Here is a 19,973-nt window from a genome sequence, read left to right as displayed (position 1 = left end):
CGACATCTGAAATTCCAATCCGTACTCAAATTCTCCCCAGGCCTGAATAGCTTGAATGCTAGTAGTACCAAAAAATTCCCTAAGCGACGTCGGATGAGACGAGATCCATGCTCAAAAAGAAAAAAAGTGTTAACCAATCACATATGAGTTTGCGAGGTGAGCGTTGATTGGACTCTGAGCGACTTGGAGTATCCACACCACAGGGAAACCTTCGGAGCGCAGCCAGCCAATCACAAAACATGTAATTCGAGATCCTCGGCAATGAGGTTGCTTCAGTTCCGGGTCGGTTTGAATTGAAGGATCCCATACATCATCAACTCTAACTACTCCAAAAAGCCCTTCGAAGCAGCCACCAATTGAGTGCCGCGACAACACCACAAGAATCCTCAAAAGACTTCAAAATGGCCTCAATTGCGCGTTCCTCTCTGCTTAGGCAGACCGCTATGGCTTCTCGATTGGCCACTGCTGCTATCCCAGCGACCCGGAGCACTTCCATGCCTAGCATCCGAACTCAGCTTAAGGGCGTTGCTGCTTTCCACAACACGACCCGACGATCTGCTATTCTCCCTCCCGGACCTCGTATGTGTAATCGTATCAAAATATAGCTACTATTACTAACAAGAACCTGTAGAGCGCATTGAGGGTGGAAGTACGAAACGATATACCCTGAAGCTGGATCGCAACTTGGCTGGCTTCACATGATATAGACTTGAATAGCTGACACATTCACTCATAGTCAACGAACCTGCTCCCGTTCCCGAGCCCAGCTCCACCCACGGTTCTTACCACTGGACTTTCGAGCGTTTCCTCGCTGCCGGCCTCGTCCCCTTGACCGTCGCTCCCTTTGCTGCTGGCTCTCTCAACCCTACCCTCGACGCCATCCTCTGCAGTGTCCTCCTCCTCCACTCCCATATGGGCTTCCAGCAGGTCGTCATCGACTACATCCCCTCAAGGACCTACCCCGGTCTCCGCAAGACTTTCAACTGGCTTCTCAACATTGCTACGGTTCTTGTCGGCGTGGGACTGTACGAGTTCGAGACCAACGACGTTGGTATCACCGAGGCTGTCCGACGAGTCTGGAAGGCGTAAGTTGGTAGATGGCTAATTGATGTATGTATATGAAGGAAGCATATTATTGGCAGTTTTACTTGCCGCGCAGGTTTATGACTGCGGGCATCTGTATAGAAAATTTCCTTTGAGTTACAGAAGATTGCGTCAATTTCAAACAAGACGATTCCCTTTTTCAGCGGTAAAGGACCGGAGCCAGATTGCTTAAAATCACTTGTTTCACTGTTTCAATTTATTGTTATGTTTCGTACTAACACTAAATTCCCTTGTCCTTTTTCATATTCCAGCTATGACGATCAAATGGTCAATGACGTGATCTCGCAACCCCCAGCTCGATCCATCTCGGGTGTAGGAGGGGGCAAGTTCTCTGATTTTGTGCAGATCCAGCAACTAGCATACATGTTCACTCGGTCTATGCACGCTCCATCAATGCGAGCACCGTGTCGCTTAGGAGTGAATCCGTGACCTTCAAACTCCTTGATATACCAAGGGGTCAACGCCGAAGAACGAAGGAGCACACGACCGCCCATTGCCAATGCTCGGTTAAGCTTTGTGATTTGAGCGGCAGCAGCTCGGGATCCAGTATCAAACCAGTCCATGCTGTCCATGACGACGGCAACAGTCAAAGTGCCAGGAGTAATACGCGCGATAACTTCCTCGAGCTCATCGGTGTGAATGCGAAGACCGTCGAGAGCATTGGGGCGTGAGAGCTTTGCGTGAGCTCGGGGGCTGAGATAGTCTGGATGACACTTAGGCGAGAATTTACCATCCATGCAGACATAGTAGTAAGGGTTATCGGCGGCAATGTGGGTTTCCTCTGCAACAGGATCAAGAGTGTTGACCATGTAGTGCCAGATGGCATGAGAACGAGTGTTCTTGGCAGCGGGCTTGGGACCCTTGACCAAGTCAGAGTTGGCATGATCAGCCTCAATCATGGCCAACTGGTTCTTGGGGACACCAAGCGCAGCCCAGAGGAAGCTTTCTTGAGACACGACCAAATTGCAGACAAGTTTAGACAAAAGTGCAGGTCGAATCTTGCGTCGCCAAATCTCTCGCTGCTCATTAAGGGTCTTGGCCTGGAGGAGCTGCTTCACAGCCTTCTGTAGGCCGAAGATTCGGGCAATCCAGCGGAAAACACGGATTGCGTGACGGGAGCCTCCGGTATCATAGAGGCCGTAACCACTGCTGTTTTGGAATACATGGACGTTCTTGAGCCAATACTGGAATGCGCGACCTGAAAGGTGAGGCGAAAGCTTGGTGATGAGAAGTTCTCGGAAACGAGGATGCTTGCCGTCTCCAAAGATCTTCCAGAAATCTCCATAAGGGAGGGCAGTATATGAAGCTGCCTTGAGCTCAAGAAGATGATTTTGTGTGGGGTTCAGGTCGACCGCATGAACACGCGCGGGGCTCTGGAGGAGGTATGAGAGGATGTTGTCGCCGGCAGAAGTGATGGCGAGAACCTTGTCGTCAGCACCAAGCTTCAAGATACGCTCATCGACTCGAGTGTCTTCCCAAGTAAAAGCATAGATGTACTCATCCTTGAACTGGGTATGTTTGGGAAGCTGCTCGTCGTAGTAGATACGCCAGTGATGATTCTGGTAAAAGAAAGAAGGCAGAGGTAGGTTGGAGGAAAGGTTGGAAACAGCAGTGAGGAATGCCTTGGACCGAATTTCAGGTGCAGATCTTTCAATCGCACGAGTCAAAGCATCTCCGTGGTTGGCAGGATAGAGGTAAGGAGACTCTGTAACCAAAGCATCAATACGCTCGACAATCTCATGGGGGAGACTGGATGACGAGAAAGGTTTCTTATGGCAACCGAGCCAAATATAGTAGGGTATGGCCCCCAATCCTTTGTTACGAGTGTTGACGTTGAGGACAGTGCCAAACTTGTATTCGAGGTAATCTCGGCGACTGGGTTCAAGACCAACACGATCAAGATCAAACCAGGAACGCCAGAAGCTTCGAGACAAGAAGTTGACGTGACGATCCACAAGACCTCCAGTGTAGTTTCGGAAGGCAAAGTCGACCTTGTTCTGGACATAGAAGTCTACAACACCCATGATACCTTGAGGTGACAGGAGAGAAGTCACTGAGTCGATGACCGAGTAATAGTCAGGCTAGTATCCAATTAGTATATTGCTCAAGTATGGTACCCGGTGAACTCACAATCATGGACAGACTATATGACATTGTGATCAAGTCCGCGCCGCCAAAATCAGGACGAGGCTTATCAAAGTAGCTCAGGGCCGGCGAGCGAGGCGGAATTGACTTTGAGGGCATACCAGATTCGTAATCCTCAAGACGAAACTTGCGAGCATCCTCACATACCACCTTGACGTTCTTCCAGCCAAGACGATCGAATCGCTTCTTCGCCACTTCGCAGAGAGACGGGGAAAAGTCGACGAGGTATACGCTAGAGAAGAAGGTAGGGACATCGACGAAGGCGCCCATGGCCTCAATGTTGAAACCAGTACCGCCACCAATCTACAAACTGGTGTGTTAGCCACCGAAACACATTGGACATACGAACGAGACTCACGTCGACCCAAACTCGCTTTGTCTTTTTGTTATCCTTTAACTTCGCCTGCATTTGTGCGGCAACAAGCGCCAGCATGTCCTCACGACCACGGAGGAGGACCTTTCGGGTAGCATCGTAAGCGCCGGCTTGCTTCTTGTAGAAGCTCTCAAGGGCATCTTGCTGATTGCCCTTGGAATCGCCCTGGTGGGGCTTGAGGAAAGAAGAGTAAAAGAAGAGGAAGAATGACTTGATCAAGCCCGGGCTTTCGTCCTGACTCTTGCTGGAGAAGACTGAGGTAAGGCAGAGCGTACTGAGGGCAGCCGCAACGATACCGGCCAGCAGGGACTGGGCGTTAGCCAAAGATAACATATTACCACCCTATTAGTTGAATCAGTAGGTGCCGGTGCCATTGAATAAGTGAAGACGTACATGAGAAGCCATGGTACTCTCTCATTGTATGCTGAGAGAATAAGTGTTGAAAGGAGGAGGCTTGTAAGCTGTGTTGAAAGCAGTTCACACGATCAGGTTTGAGATAGAGAAGAATTCAGGGAACGAAAACAGGACAGGCTAGGGATATATATGCAGGAGAATTCAATTCTACACCAGTTAATTTGGGACTCAATTCGGTAGCAATGATCTCGGCGGCGCGGCCATAACGCCTCAAACATGAAATACTTGACGCGAAATCACTTGCGTCTGTCTGCAAGGCCCTGTTGATCTTCTTGACTCCACCAGATAGTCATGATAACCCCGCCATCAGTGTTCATTCTAGGCACGAGCCGGGAGTTGGGTAATGGGGATGGTAGCCAATAAGTGAAGCACATGTTCATGGTAGGTATAGTTCTAGGGGTCTTGCAAGGCTACGGCGGCGGCAGACATGTGCCATCCTTCGTTCGCTAAGAAGAGTTGACGTTCTATACAGCGTGTGAGTGGGGTATAGATTAGTACTGGTCTCAACTCAATACAGACGACGATCTTGTTCTTGTACAGTGGAAGGAGTTGACGGTCTTTGGGCACGGTTTGGTGTTGAGAGAAGCTGAACCCTCAATTATGACAGTACTCTGTCGGATTGAGGGGCTCTTCACATGAGAGAGAAGAGAAGCCAAATGACTCCAAATATACTCATGGAATAGAGTAACATGCTGTGATGTTGTTTGGGTTGAGCATGGTTGGAATTTTCGTGTTAGTCGGTTGTCCCAGATGAGAAGTTCAAGCACCAATCAGAGTAGAGCAGCCCACCACATGCAGCAATCAACTCCAGTGTAAGGGCACCTACAACAGCCACCAAGATTGCAGTGAGTATAGATATTAGAGGTCCTTTGTGGCGGCAAAGAAAAGACCAATTTAGTCGCACGGGATTTATCGGTTGTGATGGTGTTTTGTTGTTTCTATTGGGGTATCTTCACTTGTGGTCAATTGGTGATGCTAAATGCACAGCTACCTACCTATTGTTACCTAGTATTGGGTACCTACACTTTATATTGTCGTAAAAAAGGGTAAAAAAGCGACAATAATTTAGAAGTAATCCATTTCAATCTACCTCTAACTTTAGTAGTAGGCAAAAATACGAAAACAGTAAATACTACCAACATCTCTTATGACGGTATTGTGATTTCTAAAGTCTGATATCTCTTACCTGCCGTGACCTTAGAAGCAGCTGCGGACCACTAAGATTGATTCCTTCTGAGGAAGTGGAGGGCATCAGAGCAAGGAAGGTACGTACCGACAACGCCTGCCCTGTTAGCCTGTGACGCATGTTAGTAAGATCGCGCGTCTTAGTTCCGAGCCGTGTCGTTCTCCATGCTCAGCTGTCGCATTTCATCAAATCCTATCTCCTTAACCTCCGATTCCATCTCATCAAGCCACTTAAACAACATCGTAATCAGATTCGGATCATTCCACGCTGGCTAAATCCTTAAACATCAGCCATCATGCCGCCCGGGCCGAGTCAGAAGGGGACGGGCAAGAAGAACTCGGCAATACAGAAGCAGAGCCGCAACACGACGCCTGCTCCAGCAGTCGCGACAGCTAGTCTCCCACCGACCGAGTTTTACGATCCGGACTACCTTAATACTAGGGTCATCCTTTTCCGCAACCTTACATACGACGATATTGTTGACCAGTCCGCCTCCAATGCCACCATTCCGGATTCAAAGAGCCTTGACGGCATGATTGAACGTTTAAAGAATTTATCCAACATTATGGAGAAGCGCTCTACGTTCTACGACCGCGGCATGAGACACCTGGCAGATGAGCGTAAGAAGCGACCTTCCGAAGATTATGGAAGCCGTGACGGAGAACAAGAAGGAAAGCGACCAAAGCACAAGAGAAAGAAGCCTGATTCACTGGCACCGCAAGAGACCAATGTTGGTATGTTTATTCGCTATGCGCCTCAGGCATGCGCGGCGACAGGTGCTTGCCAGTGCACGCAACTGTCCACCACTGTAATTTTTTGGGTAATGTTAACTTTTCGCAGAGCGTTCGTCGCCATTACGAGACTCTAAAAACCGCAAACACGACCGCGACCCAAGCTCTCCTCTATCTCCTACTCACGCTGGCTCGCCTGGGGATGGCGACAAAAAGTTGAAAACGGAAGACAAAAAAGACGACGACGAAGAGTCCTCCAGCTCAGAAGACGAGGGCGCGCCACCTCGTCGTGAACAACCTCAAGCCATGACATTCGGCGAGGATCCCTCTACTTTCCCTGACCCAACGATATACGAAATCCGGCCAACTTACCCCGGAATGCCAGATGAAGAGCGCAAGGAAATCTATTCGGTTGCGACATACCCCCCTTCGGATCTTGCCGACCTCATCGCCGGCGACCCACCAGACAAGGACTTCAGCAATGCCAAGCCCAACAGTCAGATCAACTTTAGTACGTTCTCAACATATGTCGAGCCATTTTTCCGACCGTTCTCTGAGGAAGATTTGGCCTTCTTGCGCGAACGAGGGGATCGTGTCACACCTTTTGTCATGCCCAAACGTGGCAAGCGACACTACACAGAGATTTGGGCCGAGGAGGATGGCGCTATGTCGATCGACACACCACAACAAGGGCGCGATAAGCTACCGCAGAACCAACCACGAGGCAGTATTGACAACATGGACGACGATGTTGGAGAAACTGACAAGCTATCCGTTGGTCCTTGGCTGACCAGGTTGATGCAAACACTCAGGCCCGAGGCCCGTGCGCAATCTGTTGATGACAAGCCTGCGACAAACGGGACTACCAATGGAGATATCAGCATGAGTATGAACGGTGATGCTGATGTTGATGATAAGCCTGCAAGTTCGGACGATAAATCAAATCAACAGCCCGCGGCTTTCATGTCAGAGTCGTCAACAGAGGCTTGGAAAAAGGCATCGCATCCTAAGCTGGAGTACTCTCAAGTTGATGAACGTATCAAGCAGGAACTCCGACATATTGGCTTCCTACCCCTGGAAGGATTTGAAGCAGAGTATGACGGGCATTACGACGACGAGGTTGCAGCAAGACTACGACTTTTGCAGAATAGACTCAAAGATCAGATGCTAATCAATGGCGCGCGTAAATCCCGCCTGACAGACCTCGTTCGGGAACGCATGGCCTATCAAGAATACCAAACAATATTGGAAGATCTCGACTCGCAAGTACAGGCCGCATATCTTAAGCGGACTAGAACGATGGGTAAAAGCAAGAAAACAAAACGACCTGGAGGTGCGGGTGGTGGCAGCCACTTTGTGGGAGGCGCTGCAGGCACAGCTCGGCCTGGTATTGGCGATGTCACCAAGACACTTATGGAGAGGCGAAAGCGATGGATCGACACTATTGGATCTGTATTTGACGATGAGAGCCTGAGAAAGGTTCCAAGGATGACAGACTCTGAAAGTTCCATCTTCAAGCCAACAGATATGACGGAACTCATGAACAAGGAGAAGGAACAATGGGATGAGGAGGTGGAGGAGGAATAGCAGTCCTATCTGGCCCAGACCCCTAGGCCTTGATTCCTCAACATAGCTTCTCTATGTTCATGGTACATTTTGATTCAAAGCGAGGCGTTTAGCGGCATGCACTGGAGTTGAAGCGCAATTGTTTGATGCGGAATGGAGAGAGCCGCCAGCTATGGTTTGCTTAGGGAAATGGATGCAGCATGATTATGACTTCCAAGTTGAAGGATGGTAGTTAATTTAAACTGGAGACTAACAACATTTATCAAAGACTCTGCGAAGCATAGTGTCCGATTGATCTTTTGTGCATTTGACTTGTACAAACCAATTAAATAGACTCTCTGAAGCGCTATCGAATATGTATTACAGCATACACAACCGATAAGTTCAGAGCCAATAATAGCTTGATTTTGGTGTATTCAACGATGTAGATCCCTGTCATTGACGGGCGCAGATAGTTGACCAATCGACCGTCCTCTACTTATCAACGAAGCCGCCGGCCGCAGGAAGCCCGTTATCTCGAGCTACAGGGGACCAAGGTAGACGGATGTTACGGCCGAATAAGTCATGGCTAGAAACTCAGTCAACGTTAGGCTACTACCTTGATGCGGCTAATCCGTGCCGAGAAAGCTGCCATGCTACTAATCCAGGCCCCATCCTCACTCTCCCATTCTTGACCTCTTTAACCTGTCGTTGATAAGTCGAAAAAAGAGTTTAATATCGCAAAGATGCATCTGGTACCTAAAGAGGTTCGTATTCATTCGCCAAGCTTGAGAGACCCAGTTTGTCGAGTCATGTCGTTGGTTGGAGACATGGCCGTAGCAGGGTTGTTGCGGCTACTACACTACAGACAAGTATCAGCACTCTAACATGCTTTATAGATCGACAAGCTAGTCATCTCTCAGCTGGGAGCACTTGCACAGAGACGTTTGGCTAGAGGCGTCAAGTTGAACCACTCAGAGGCTGTGGTGAGTACACATTGAGTCTTGTTGAGATATATAACGCCAATGGCAAAATCGCTGTGCCGTACCGCGACTAACACGGTAAACTCATAGGCTCTCATTGCTAATAACCTCCATGAACTCATTAGAGATGGAAACCATACCGTATCTGACTTGATGGCGCTGGGTGCGACGATGCTAGGACGTCGTCACGTTATGCCCTCAGTCTGCGCCACCCTCCATGAGATTCAAGTTGAAGGCACCTTTCCATCTGGAACATACCTTGTCACAGTCCATAACCCCATCAGCTCAGATGATGGAGACTTGCGAAGGGCTCTCTACGGAAGCTTTCTCCCCGTTCCAGATAACAGCATCTTTCCCATGGCAGCTTCTGAAGAGTATCAACTTGGCAAGCAACCTGGTGCGGTGATACCCGTCAAGACTAAGAAGATTACTCTCAACGAGGGAAGAAAGAGGATTCGTCTTCAAGTGACGAGTATGGGAGACAGACCTATCCAGGTTGGATCGCATTATCACTTTATCGAGACTAACCCGCAGCTTGAGTTTGACCGGATCCGCTCATATGGATACCGTCTTGATATCCCAGCTGGAACGTCAGTGCGATTCGAACCTGGTGACACCAAGACTGTTACTTTGGTTGAGATTGGTGGTAAACGTGTGATTCGCGGTGGTAACAACCTTGCATCGGGCGTTGTTGACCTCTCTCGCGCCGATGAGATCCTTGCCCGATTACAAGAAGCTGGATATGCTCACAAATCGAACCCCGCAGGGGACATGGCCCATATCGACCCCTTCCAGATGGATCACGCCTCGTACGCGACCATGTTTGGCCCTACAACTGGCGATCTTGTTCGACTTGGCAGCACAGATCTTTGGATCAAAGTTGAACGCGACGAGACCATATACGGTGATGAGTGCAAGTTTGGTGGCGGAAAGACTCTACGCGAGGGAATGGGTCAAGCGAGTGGACGAACAGACGCCGAGACTCTCGATCTCGTAGTTTCAAACGCCCTCATTGTTGACTGGACTGGTATCTATAAGGCAGATATTGGAATCAAGGAAGGTATGATCGTGGCTATCGGAAAGGCAGGAAACCCAGATGTTATGGATGGCGTAACAGAAGGAATGGTCGTCGGCAGCTGTACCGATGTCGTTGCAGGCGAGGGGAAGATCGTCACCGCTGGTGCGATTGACTCTCATATTCACTTTATCTGCCCACAGCAAGTGCCCGAAGCACTTGCGTCTGGTGTAACCACCATGCTTGGCGGAGGTACAGGTCCAAGGTTAGTCCAATGTCTCCCCCTGCCACATCATCTCACAAACTCACCACATAGATAGTGCGGGAACAAACGCAACGACTTGTACTCCTGGCGTTCACTACATGCGTTCAATGCTCCAAGCATGCGATCAGCTCCCTATCAACATTGGTATCACAAGCAAAGGTAATGATAGCTCTCCCGAGGGTCTCCGTGATCAGGTCAATGCTGGCGCATGTGGTCTGAAGTTGCACGAGGATTGGGGCAGTACACCGGCGGCTATAGACACCTGTCTCAGTGTTTGCGATGAGTTTGATATCCAGTGCCTTATTCACACAGACACGCTCAATGAGGCTGGCTTTGTCGAGTCTACTATCGCTGCGATGAAAGGACGCACTATCCACACCTATCATACCGAAGGTGCGGGAGGTGGCCATGCGCCAGACATCATCTCTGTAGTAGAGCATGAGAATGTGCTCCCATCGTCCACCAACCCCACGAGACCGTTTACACTCAATACTCTGGACGAACATCTTGATATGCTTATGGTGTGCCATCACTTATCCAAGAATATCCCCGAAGACGTTGCCTTTGCCGAGAGCCGCATCCGCGCTGAGACTATCGCTGCTGAAGATGTGTTGCACGATAAGGGCGCCATCAGCATGATGAGTTCCGACTCGCAGGCAATGGGGCGTTGCGGAGAGGTTATTCTGAGAACGTGGAACACGGCACACAAGAATAAGGTCCAGAGGGGCTGGTTGCCTGAAGACGAGGGCACAGGAGCTGACAATGCGCGTGTCAAGCGCTACGTGAGCAAGTACACTATTAACCCAGCCATTGCCCAGGGCTTTGGACATGTTATAGGAAGTATCGAAGTTGGAAAGTTTGCGGATCTAGTTCTGTGGGATCCTGCATGGTTTGGCACGAAGCCCAGCTATGTCCTCAAGGGTGGACATATCGCGTATGCTCAGATGGTACATATTTGCTTCCCCCTTTTAACCATTGCTGTTTGCACTTTACTAACATTGTATTAGGGTGATCCTAATGCCTCTATTCCAACGGTCCAACCCATTATTGCTCGGCCCATGTTCTCGCCCCACTGCGCTTCTACAAGCATTCTCTTCGTCTCATCCGCATCTATCGAAACGGGTGCCATTGCCTCATACGGCCTACGCAGTCGTGTCGAGGCTGTTCGTGGATGTCGTTCTATTGGCAAGAGTGATATGAAACATAATGATACCAAGCCTAGGATGCGTGTTGATCCTGAAAGTTACACTGTTGAAGCTGATGGGGAGATTTGTGAGGCAGCGCCTGCAGACACCCTGCCACTTACACAACAGTTCTATGTTTACTAGGCAGGGAAACAAAAGAGGCGGAAATTGAAACAATTGCTAGGGTGTGCCAAGAGGGCAGATATTGGCTAGCTATAAACAGTATATCATATTATTCATCATGGATGCAGTCCACAAAACGCAACCCTGCCATGTGTATATCGGCGTTATTATTGCCGCTTAAGTCAAGCCTATAAACCGGGCCGTGTTTGGAGTTTAGTTGTGATACTTGGCCTACCGGAATACATACACGAAACAGGACGATCACACAATCAAGTCAGCATGAGTTTTACGTGCCAGAGGCGGTTTTGTAAGTTAACGCCACCAAGTAGGTTAGTTTGTTCACATCGCTGGGGTTTGCCATCCATTTCATTGGTATTCAACAGGCCTTGTGCTTGTACGCAGAATTTACTATATTTGATGGTATCCTGGAATTAAAAAGAAAGTAATCAAAACGATCGCAAGCTTAGAAGTGCTCCTTCCAGAAACGGAAATCCACGTCGGGCACGGTTGCTGCTTTACATGCAAGTTTAATATCACGAGCTGAAGATTTTGTTAGCATGCATTTTTAGAATAGCATGGGTTTAGAATGTAACTTACCAGCAGCTGAAGGACCACAGAAATAAACACCAACTGTCGTGCGAATGTGTGACTCTAGACCGTTAAGGTATGTGCGGTCCAAGATACCGTTTCGCATGGTTGTGAATAGGCGGGGGAAATCAGGTCGACCAAAGTTGGTTCGTGATTGTAGTTCTGTGAGGGGATCCATCTGAGAGCCGACACTGTTGAGGACAATGTTCTGAGCAGTGTCGATATCCAGCTTCTGTGTGAGATAGGTGTGGATCTTGAGGAACTCGACTCCTGTGCTGCCAGGCATACGTGCTGCTTCGTTGGACTGCTCCTCAAGAGATGACAGCAGAGTCTGGAACCACTCGAATGAACCAGTATCCTTGCAAACCCAGATGAACTCGACTCGGCGAAGACGGCGGGGAGGGTTGGGAGAGTTGCGGAGATGCCAGATGTTCTTGAGGATAGCAGCCCAAGGAGTGACACCAATACCAGTACCGATAAGAACAGCGATTTCGTTCTCGAAAACATCCTCGGCAGGCGCACCGTAAGGTCCATCAATTCGAAGAGCGGGCATCTGGTCACCGTTCTGAAGAGCAACCTCGTACATTCCCATGGGGTCAACATCATCGTAAAGCTTGGCCTGAGCAGCACCGGCACCAAGGGCATCACCCAGCTCTCGGGTGAAGTCACCAACCTGGCGAACGTGAACTGACACATAAGGGTCGAAGGGGCATGAAGTGATGGTAAAGGGATGCCACTGGTACTTGGAGAGCGAAGGTACCTGGAGGAAGAGCCACTGACCAGCCTTGTACTTGAAAGATGGCTTGTTGAACTGAATCTCTACCACATCGTAGGGGTGACGGACGACTCGGGTAATCTTTGTAGATCGACGAGCGCGAACCTCACGCCAGAGACGCTCGAGGAGGTAGGCGCCACCAGTCCAGAGCTCCCATCGCCATCCGAGGTAACCAATGCAGTGCTCCCAGAACTCGTCGCCGGCGAATGGTGAGAAAGCCTCGGGAGTGTCACGCACGAAACATCCCACTGTGTGGGTGTAGAGGCCGAGGAAGAAAGGGATGAAGAGATGGTGAGTGTACCAAAACGTCTCAAACGATTGTTGACGGATACGAGCGTGGGCGCTGGTAAACATGAGCAGCATGCAGAGAAGCATGATGTGACCAGTGATACCACCAGGCTGAGCATAGTGAATCTGAAGAGCCGTAACGGGTCGGATCTGAGTGATTTCGACGTTGTAAAAGTTGACGTAGTGAGCGCCTGTGTGAAGGCAGGTGAAGAGAAGCATGGAATAGGCGAGCTGGCGGTGCATCCACAGGTTCTCATCGAGAGGGAGGAAGCGAATCTTGGGTCGAACCCATCGCATAACGGTTCGGCATACGGGGAGGAGAATAAGCATGCAGTCGACACTGAGAACTAAACCAGCACCTCGTGAGATCCATACTGAGAATTTGAGTGTGTTAAGACCTGCGAGTCTAGGGTCTACAGCTTGCTTCCACCTTGATAAAAGCTGGTTAGTGATGAGACGGTTTCGAAGGATTGTTTTCAACTCACCATCCATAGGCAAAGATACCCCAGTGAAACGTCCAGAAAAGAAAGTGATAGAGCAGTTTGCCAGGTACAAACTGCTTCTTTATTAATTCGACGAACCCGAGTTGCGAACCCATCCTTGCGGTTTTGCGTCGTGTGTATGAAAATTAAGAGAGTCGAAGTCGGCCGGCGACAGGACTACTGTTGGTATACCTCTCGTTTGAGGACGGTGTAGTAGTTGTTGTAAGAAAACGAGTTAATTATTTTATTAACCAACCCTTATAAGAGAAAAAAGAAGAAGACACTGATCCAGCAGCAAAAGGAAGCGAAAGTCGTGGCTGAGGAGCCAGTGGAGGGAGTGTTGATGAGGACGCTGAGTGACAAGAGCGACCCAAGAAAAAGAAGGATGAGAAAAGTTCGGATGAGATCGCGAGAGAGATTGAGTTCATAAACAGTCGAAGGAAAGAAAAATATGTCGAGTCCGAGCCAAGAGTCAAATCGAATCGAGTATGAAGGAAGATCCGTAATCCGAAGTCTGATGCAACACCGACTCAACAGCCTTGTCCAAAGAGGTATAATGCGTCTTGCCAGGAGGTATGGAATTGCCAGATCGAGTACGGAAGAGGTGGATGCCGAGATGGTTTGAATAAACCAGCGGAAGTTGAAACGTTACAGACGAGGGGGGGGATAGCAGCAGTTTCGTTCGCTGCTATTATGTTATGCCTGGTTCTTATGAGACAGTTGCTGTGAGAAGGGTCCCCTTGATGCGGATACCATGAGTGTTTCGCGGGGGCCAGGGGTTCTGTGTTGGCGATGGTGATATAGTTTGTGTCGGAACGAGGAGGTTAATTGTCGCAGAACAGGTTCAAATCGAGTCAAGTCAACTCAAAGATGGGGAACAATCTACAGTATTGAATACAGATTTGGAAAGGGCAGAGAAGAAACAACTGGGGGACCATGTTGGTTTTACCATGAACAGCTCAACTCGGGCAGTCAACGTCAGGAATCCATAGTAGATCCCTCCAAAATAGTTGCATATTCTGGGCGCCTATTAGAGGCCTGGGCATTATGGTTTTGCGACGCCTAACTGGCTGCCCGATTTGGAAACACTGCACGTTGAAGCCACCAACGCCCTGTTGGACCAGTCAGCGGCGCGGGGACCCTGAAGAGGCGCAGGCTGGCAGTCTCGTGCAAGTATGTTTGTCCAACGTTTTCCATTGTGGCTAGTTGCGACAGTATTACCTGAATCTAGCCTCGGGATGGTTTCGGATCTCTTGGTCGCGTCGGACTATAGTCTGAGCCTACCTTGTATATTATTTCACAAGAGCTTATCTTTGCCTATTCTTGTTAATTTCGTATTCCAATCCATAAGAATGCCATTGTCATCGATTTGCCAAGTCTTATTGAGTTCAGATTAAGAACTTTGTGTTTTACCATCTCCTCAATTGAGCAATGAGATCGCGTGACCACCTAGGCTTCTTACTGTATCGTGGCCGATCTACCATTCATCAACCTTGTGCTTCGGACTCCAAGTACTAAAAGAGATATATGGCATCTGTGCCGGAGGAGTGGGGCCGTGATGAGAAGAACAAAACCTGGACGCGAGCCTACCAATATTCTCGATATTGTGTGTTCGGTAATAAGCAGTTTAGCATTAGCGCAAACCCGAACTAACAGCCGCAGGGATAGGTAGACAGGTTAGAACCTTCTAACCTAGGTAATTAAACACATCCAATGACAAGGCTAAATCGTCAGTGTGGTTTCATCGTTGCAGACAACGGGTCATTGTACTTGCAAACTGTCTTGTATGGTCTGACTGATACCACATTATGGAAGCGCAAAACCTGCTTTAGAGAATGATTGAACTTACACAGTAGCAGTCAGTTAACAAGCTTTTCCCATCAAAATATTGGCAAATTTCATAAAGGCTGGCGATCTCGATACCCCACCATTTAGTGCTTTGCTTGCGTAAATACGTAGCAAACTCCCCGCAGGTTGACGCGTTTGCGTATGCCAAGAATGACCAGACTTCTGTGCGCAAGTCTGTGTGATCAAGCACATCAAAACTCAAGACGGGACGGGACGGTCATGTATTGACGTCTGAGTTTATTTTTTACTTTCCTTTGAAACATTCGGGTATAAACAAACTCACAGACAGCTGATAGATAAGACAAAATAAACACGCTAACTCAGCTAACGCCTCCTCTTAGGCTGGTGGCACAGTTAGCTTCTAAAAATGTGCTGAATTGGAGGTTTACCAACGTCAAGCTCATGCCAAGTCCATATTTTCTACTACCAAGCATTGACTCGCCAAGCTCGAGATTACCAAAGAATACTTGCTTGTACGCCATGGGCATCTATTTATTTCTGTTTAATCGTAACGCCAAGATGGAAACATCGGCAAGGTCCTTTGCTGGCCGATGACGTAGTTCCTCACCACATCTCAACTAGGCAGTACCTACCCTGTCTCTATGCCATGACACTTGCTTTTCTGACCTACCTACGCATTCATCTAATAATATCTTAATTTCTTCTTCTACTGTATCAATGCTTAACTTCTAAACGCCCAGAAAATACCCAGTCGCCAATCTCTTGTCCTAACACTATTGACCTGTCGTTACTGTTACTGTTACGCTTTCTGTAAGAGCGACCCGCCATGTCTGGAAGAGATGACGCCGAGGAGCGTCGCCGCTTCACTACCCCATACAGCGCCAAACACCCTATTCCTACCATCTCCAAGTACCGTGAAGAGAGAACTGCCCGTCAAGATGCAGCTGAAGACAGGAAGAATTCTTCACCAAAAGCTGGAGATTATTCTGAACCCAATGGCGACTACCAACTACATCAAAAGTCAAGAGAAGATGCTGCAGCCAATCTAGAGCCAGTCAAGACTTGCGAGGATGATGGAGAGGATGAGAAAGACAACGACAATCAGGAAGATGGAGGAATGCAAGACACTTCACAAGTTGATGCCTATGCATCAGATCCTAAGCAGAGAAGGAAAGAACTCAAGAAGAGCAAACGAGAGAGGGCAGAGCGAGAGGTCACTGACCCTGTCACCCACTTTCCCGTCACAATTCACGATTTTACCGATGACGCTCTCGAAAGTGTCAGCGTGAACGAGCCTCCTTTTGGCACAACGCAGAAAACAGCAACTGGCGCCGAAAACAAGTCAAAGTCAGATGAGCAGCTTGGCCACGAGCAGCGAGAAGTTCAACAAAGCTACGACGCTATGGGCGAGTTGTTTCCCCCGCCGGATTTCGATGCCCTGCGTCTTGAACTTGCGGCCATAAACAAGCGCGGCGTCACTTTTGGGCTTACTGGCGTTGCCATAATTGTTTCCAGTGCCTTTGCTTTCGAAAGACTTGTGCGAGAAGGACTCTTACAGGGCGCAAAGGCCGGCTCCTTTCTCTTTGGGGGTACCCTTTGGTTGGCATTAGTTGCGGCCAGTGCTGGAGCCACCTGGCTTCTGGTGGTATCTGTTCGAGAATGGATCTCCAACAAGGTAAACAATATCTTTCATGACGAAGTCTGGGATGCCCACCGAAGGGGTGTCGTAAAGGCATCTAAGCAGAATGACACGGAGACAACTGTTTGGCTCAACTCTTTGATTGGTTCTGTCTGGCCGCTTATCAACCCCGATCTCTTTGCTAGCCTTGCAGATACCTTGGAAGATGTTATGCAAGCCTCGCTTCCCAAGTTTGTCCGCATGGTCAGTGTTGATGATATCGGCCAAGGAAGCGAGTCTGTCCGCATTCTCGGTGTCCGATGGCTCCCTACCGGAGCCGCAGCCCGGGCAGTTGGCGAAGATGGGCAGCTCATGACTCGAGAACAAAGTGAAAATGATACCCAAGAGAAGGATGACGAGAACAGCGACAGCGGCTCCCATATTCAGGATGGTATGGAAGCCGAGGAAGGGGACTTTGTTAATCTTGAAGTCGCATTCGCCTACCGGACCCGATCATCATCCAAGTCTCTCAAGGAGAGAACCAAGGACATGCACTTGTGCCTTGCTTTCTATCTTCCTGGCAACATCAAGGTCCCGGTCTGGGTCGACCTCCAGGGGATTATCGGTACCATGCGCATGCGACTTCAACTGACTCCCGACCCTCCCTTCTTCGCCTTATGCACGCTCACACTCCTCGGTCAGCCCAAGGTAAACGTGAGCTGTGTACCCCTGAGCAAGCATGCCATCAACATCATGGATGTCCCCTTTATCAGCAATTTTGTTCAATCCTCTGTTGACGCCGCCATGGCTGAGTACGTTGCGCCCAAGAGTCTAACACTCGATTTGAAAGACATGCTTGCTGGCGATGATTTTAAGAAAGATACCAACGCAGTGGGTGTATTGGTGGTCAACATCAAGCGCGGCTACGATTTCAAAATGGGCGACTCTGGTATTCCACTCATCAAGGATGGAAGCTCCGATGGTTACGTTTCGGTCGGCTGGGCTAAGTTTGGCAAGGTGATGTGGTCGACCCGGGTTTTGGAGAACGAAATGGAGCCATACTGGGACGAGACCTGCTTTATACTCGTGTCGCCACAGGAACTCAACATTGACGAAAGACTGCGTGTGCAACTGTGGGACTCCGATAGACTAACTGCGGATGACGACCTCGGTCGAATCGAAATACCGGTCAAGGATCTGATGAAGGACGATCGATCTAACGGGAAGATGTGGCACCGGGAAGATGGCTTCAGGGCTTTGAAGTCAGGCGATGACATGCCAGGAAAATTGGAATGGAGTGTCGGTTATTACTCCAAGACCAGGATTCAGCAATGCCAGTTCGAGAAGCAGACTCACAATCCCGAAATCCGCAATATGGATCAACTCAAGGAGATTGTTAGAGAATCGAGCGAGCGTAAACTCCGGGAGACTATGTTCAAGGAGGGCAAGAAGGAGCGTGACGCCAGCGAACTCGAGCAGCAGACAACCCAAGAACTCAAGGCGGAACAAGACGCCATGATCATTTCAGCACCCCCTCCTGAAGGTTATCCAAGCGGCATACTTAGCATCCAAATCCACAACATCACAGGACTCGAGTTGGAGCGACTCAACAAGCGCAAGGCTGCAAATGATGCCGAGGCGACCGATGAAGAGGAAACCGGTGAAGGTTTGCCAAGCGCATACTGCACTGTCATCCTCAATCATCGCAAGATTTTCAAGACAAGAACCAAACCTCAGAATGCCAAACCTTTCTACAATGCTGGTTGCGAGAGATTTATTCGCGATTGGCAAGATTCCGAGGTTTTTATCACCGTCCGCGACGCTCGTCTGAAGGAGGATGATCCTCTACTAGGAATCATTCATCTCCCACTTGCAGAGGTGTTCCGTGAACATTCGCAGGTTATGGGTTTTTGGCCTTTGACTGGTGGTGTTGGTTTTGGGCGTGTTCGTATCTCCATGGTGTTCCGCAGCATTCAACTCCAGGCCCCAAGAAATCTTTTAGGATGGCAGTACGGCACTGTTGAAGTAAACCCTACTGCTACAGTTGTAGACTGTCCCAATGATCTCCGCTCATCAAAACTCAAGTTCCGAACCAGCATCAGCGGTGCGAAAATGTATACCGAGGATAATGAAGAGAACCAAGGAACAGTTACTTGGAAGTCAAAGCGAGGCAAATCACTTGCTTTGGCCGTCGCCTCGAGATATAGCAGCTGCATGTCTATTGCTTTCCGAGAGAAAGGCTTCTTTGGAGATGACACTGCTGCATTTGCTGTTCTATGGCTGAAGGATATTGTTGACGAGGAAGAGACAGAGTTGGAATTGCCAATTTGGAAAGGCGATTTCCAGCGTGCCACATCTTGCTGCTTAGAAGACTGTGGCGAGAGACTGGGCACGATCAGGTTGAAGCTTACATATTGGTCTGGTCTGGTATGTCCCCTTTCAACTTCGTTCAAGATGGAAGACAAGTTTTTATTAACACATAAACAGGGAAGTGCCCATTCTCGATGGGCGAGTCGCGATCCACATCTCAAGAATGTTGTGGAAGTCATCGAAATGGCCCACGATAACTTTGAAGTAGGCAGCCAGGAGAAGAAGGCTGGCATTGTAGGGTCCGATGACGATGAGCAATCTGGCCGTCGTTACCGTTCAGGCTCTATAGGCAGCAATTCTGACTCCAGTTCAAGCTCCTCGGATACAGAGAATGAAGATGAGCAGGAATCCAGTGTTCCCAACGGTAGCAGCTCACAAAAGCAAGGTCCGATAGATCAGTTACGGGACTACCGTCGTCGAGACAGGCGGCTACATCGCCAGCATCGGGGTCTAATGCAGTGGAAGGTAAGCTCCCGACCCCACCTTTCTTATGATCCCACGTGTTGCCCATGCTATTTCCCGCCTCTCCCTCGCTTAGAGAGCTCATGCAACTTCAACACCATCAGAGCACCGGAACGGAACTAACAGAAGAGTCTAGGCCCCGCGCACAGCAAAGTGGATCAAGGGTAAGTTCGAACGTGTTGGAGACAAAGCCTCTAGCGTTTTCGAACACCGTACTAAGCAGCCCGGAATCGAGACCGAGGTCTAATTCGAGATGTTGGTGTTGGGCATCAATCAACCACATGCATTGATAACGACATGCATAATCTATGATCTTCACGATTGAAGAAAAAAGCAAAACATCACTATGATGCCTTTCTATCACAAAACATAGCGAGCGAGGAGTGATTGGGTAACCGGGGCGAAATTCGTCCTTTATAGCAAATCTTTCAATAGGTATTTCAAATAGTCAAGATTAAAATAAAATAAGGTATATCATCCATCAATCCCATCATTCATCATTCCTACCGCGTC

General features: G+C 49.1%; 6 protein-coding genes across 6 annotated transcripts; 4 read left to right on the top strand and 2 right to left on the bottom strand.

Annotated features, from left to right (window-relative positions):
- The first annotated feature begins 311 nt into the window (after positions 1–311).
- Positions 312–1,322, top strand: FGSG_00743 (uncharacterized protein). Its single transcript, XM_011318150.1, has 3 exons — positions 312–579; positions 632–649; positions 737–1,322. The coding sequence occupies exons 1-3, from the start codon at positions 402–404 to the stop codon at positions 1,087–1,089; spliced, it is 549 nt and encodes a 182-aa protein (XP_011316452.1). The 5' UTR covers positions 312–401; the 3' UTR covers positions 1,090–1,322.
- A 42-nt stretch (positions 1,323–1,364) lies between these two features.
- FGSG_00742 (uncharacterized protein) lies at positions 1,365–4,027 on the bottom strand (the record flags this gene model as incomplete). The annotated part of the gene is made up of 4 exons (XM_011318149.1): positions 1,365–3,185; positions 3,235–3,552; positions 3,608–3,964; positions 4,016–4,027. 4 exons carry the CDS (start codon positions 4,025–4,027, stop codon positions 1,365–1,367), a joined length of 2,508 nt encoding a protein of 835 aa, XP_011316451.1.
- Positions 4,028–5,517: 1,490 nt separating this feature from the next.
- Positions 5,518–7,540, top strand: FGSG_00741 (uncharacterized protein; the record flags this gene model as incomplete). The annotated part of the gene is made up of 2 exons (XM_011318148.1): positions 5,518–5,956; positions 6,063–7,540. 2 exons carry the CDS (start codon positions 5,518–5,520, stop codon positions 7,538–7,540), a joined length of 1,917 nt encoding a protein of 638 aa, XP_011316450.1.
- A 704-nt stretch (positions 7,541–8,244) lies between these two features.
- On the top strand, positions 8,245–11,089 carry FGSG_00740 (urease; the record flags this gene model as incomplete). The annotated part of the gene is made up of 5 exons (XM_011318147.1): positions 8,245–8,265; positions 8,398–8,484; positions 8,572–9,761; positions 9,817–10,708; positions 10,769–11,089. The coding sequence occupies 5 exons, from the start codon at positions 8,245–8,247 to the stop codon at positions 11,087–11,089; spliced, it is 2,511 nt and encodes an 836-aa protein (XP_011316449.1).
- A 442-nt stretch (positions 11,090–11,531) lies between these two features.
- FGSG_00739 (uncharacterized protein) lies at positions 11,532–13,317 on the bottom strand (the record flags this gene model as incomplete). The annotated part of the gene is made up of 3 exons (XM_011318146.1): positions 11,532–11,608; positions 11,666–13,149; positions 13,205–13,317. The coding sequence occupies 3 exons, from the start codon at positions 13,315–13,317 to the stop codon at positions 11,532–11,534; spliced, it is 1,674 nt and encodes a 557-aa protein (XP_011316448.1).
- A 2,519-nt stretch (positions 13,318–15,836) lies between these two features.
- On the top strand, positions 15,837–19,847 carry FGSG_00738 (uncharacterized protein; the record flags this gene model as incomplete). Its single annotated transcript, XM_011318145.1, has 4 exons — positions 15,837–19,055; positions 19,116–19,463; positions 19,565–19,624; positions 19,788–19,847. The coding sequence occupies 4 exons, from the start codon at positions 15,837–15,839 to the stop codon at positions 19,845–19,847; spliced, it is 3,687 nt and encodes a 1,228-aa protein (XP_011316447.1).
- Between the last annotated feature and the right edge of the window lie 126 nt (positions 19,848–19,973).

This window comes from Fusarium graminearum, chromosome 1 (genome assembly GCF_000240135.3).
Source record: "Fusarium graminearum PH-1 chromosome 1, whole genome shotgun sequence".
NCBI classification, from domain to species: Eukaryota; Fungi; Ascomycota; class Sordariomycetes; order Hypocreales; family Nectriaceae; genus Fusarium; species Fusarium graminearum.
Note: the sequence above shows the minus strand (reverse complement) of the source record. Positions and strands in the feature narration are given on the sequence as shown.

Excerpts from the sequence above, each read along its gene's own strand:
- FGSG_00743 (XM_011318150.1), top strand. The coding sequence starts at position 402 with ATGGCCTCAATTGCGCGTTCCTCTCTGCTTAGGCAGACCGCTATGGCT.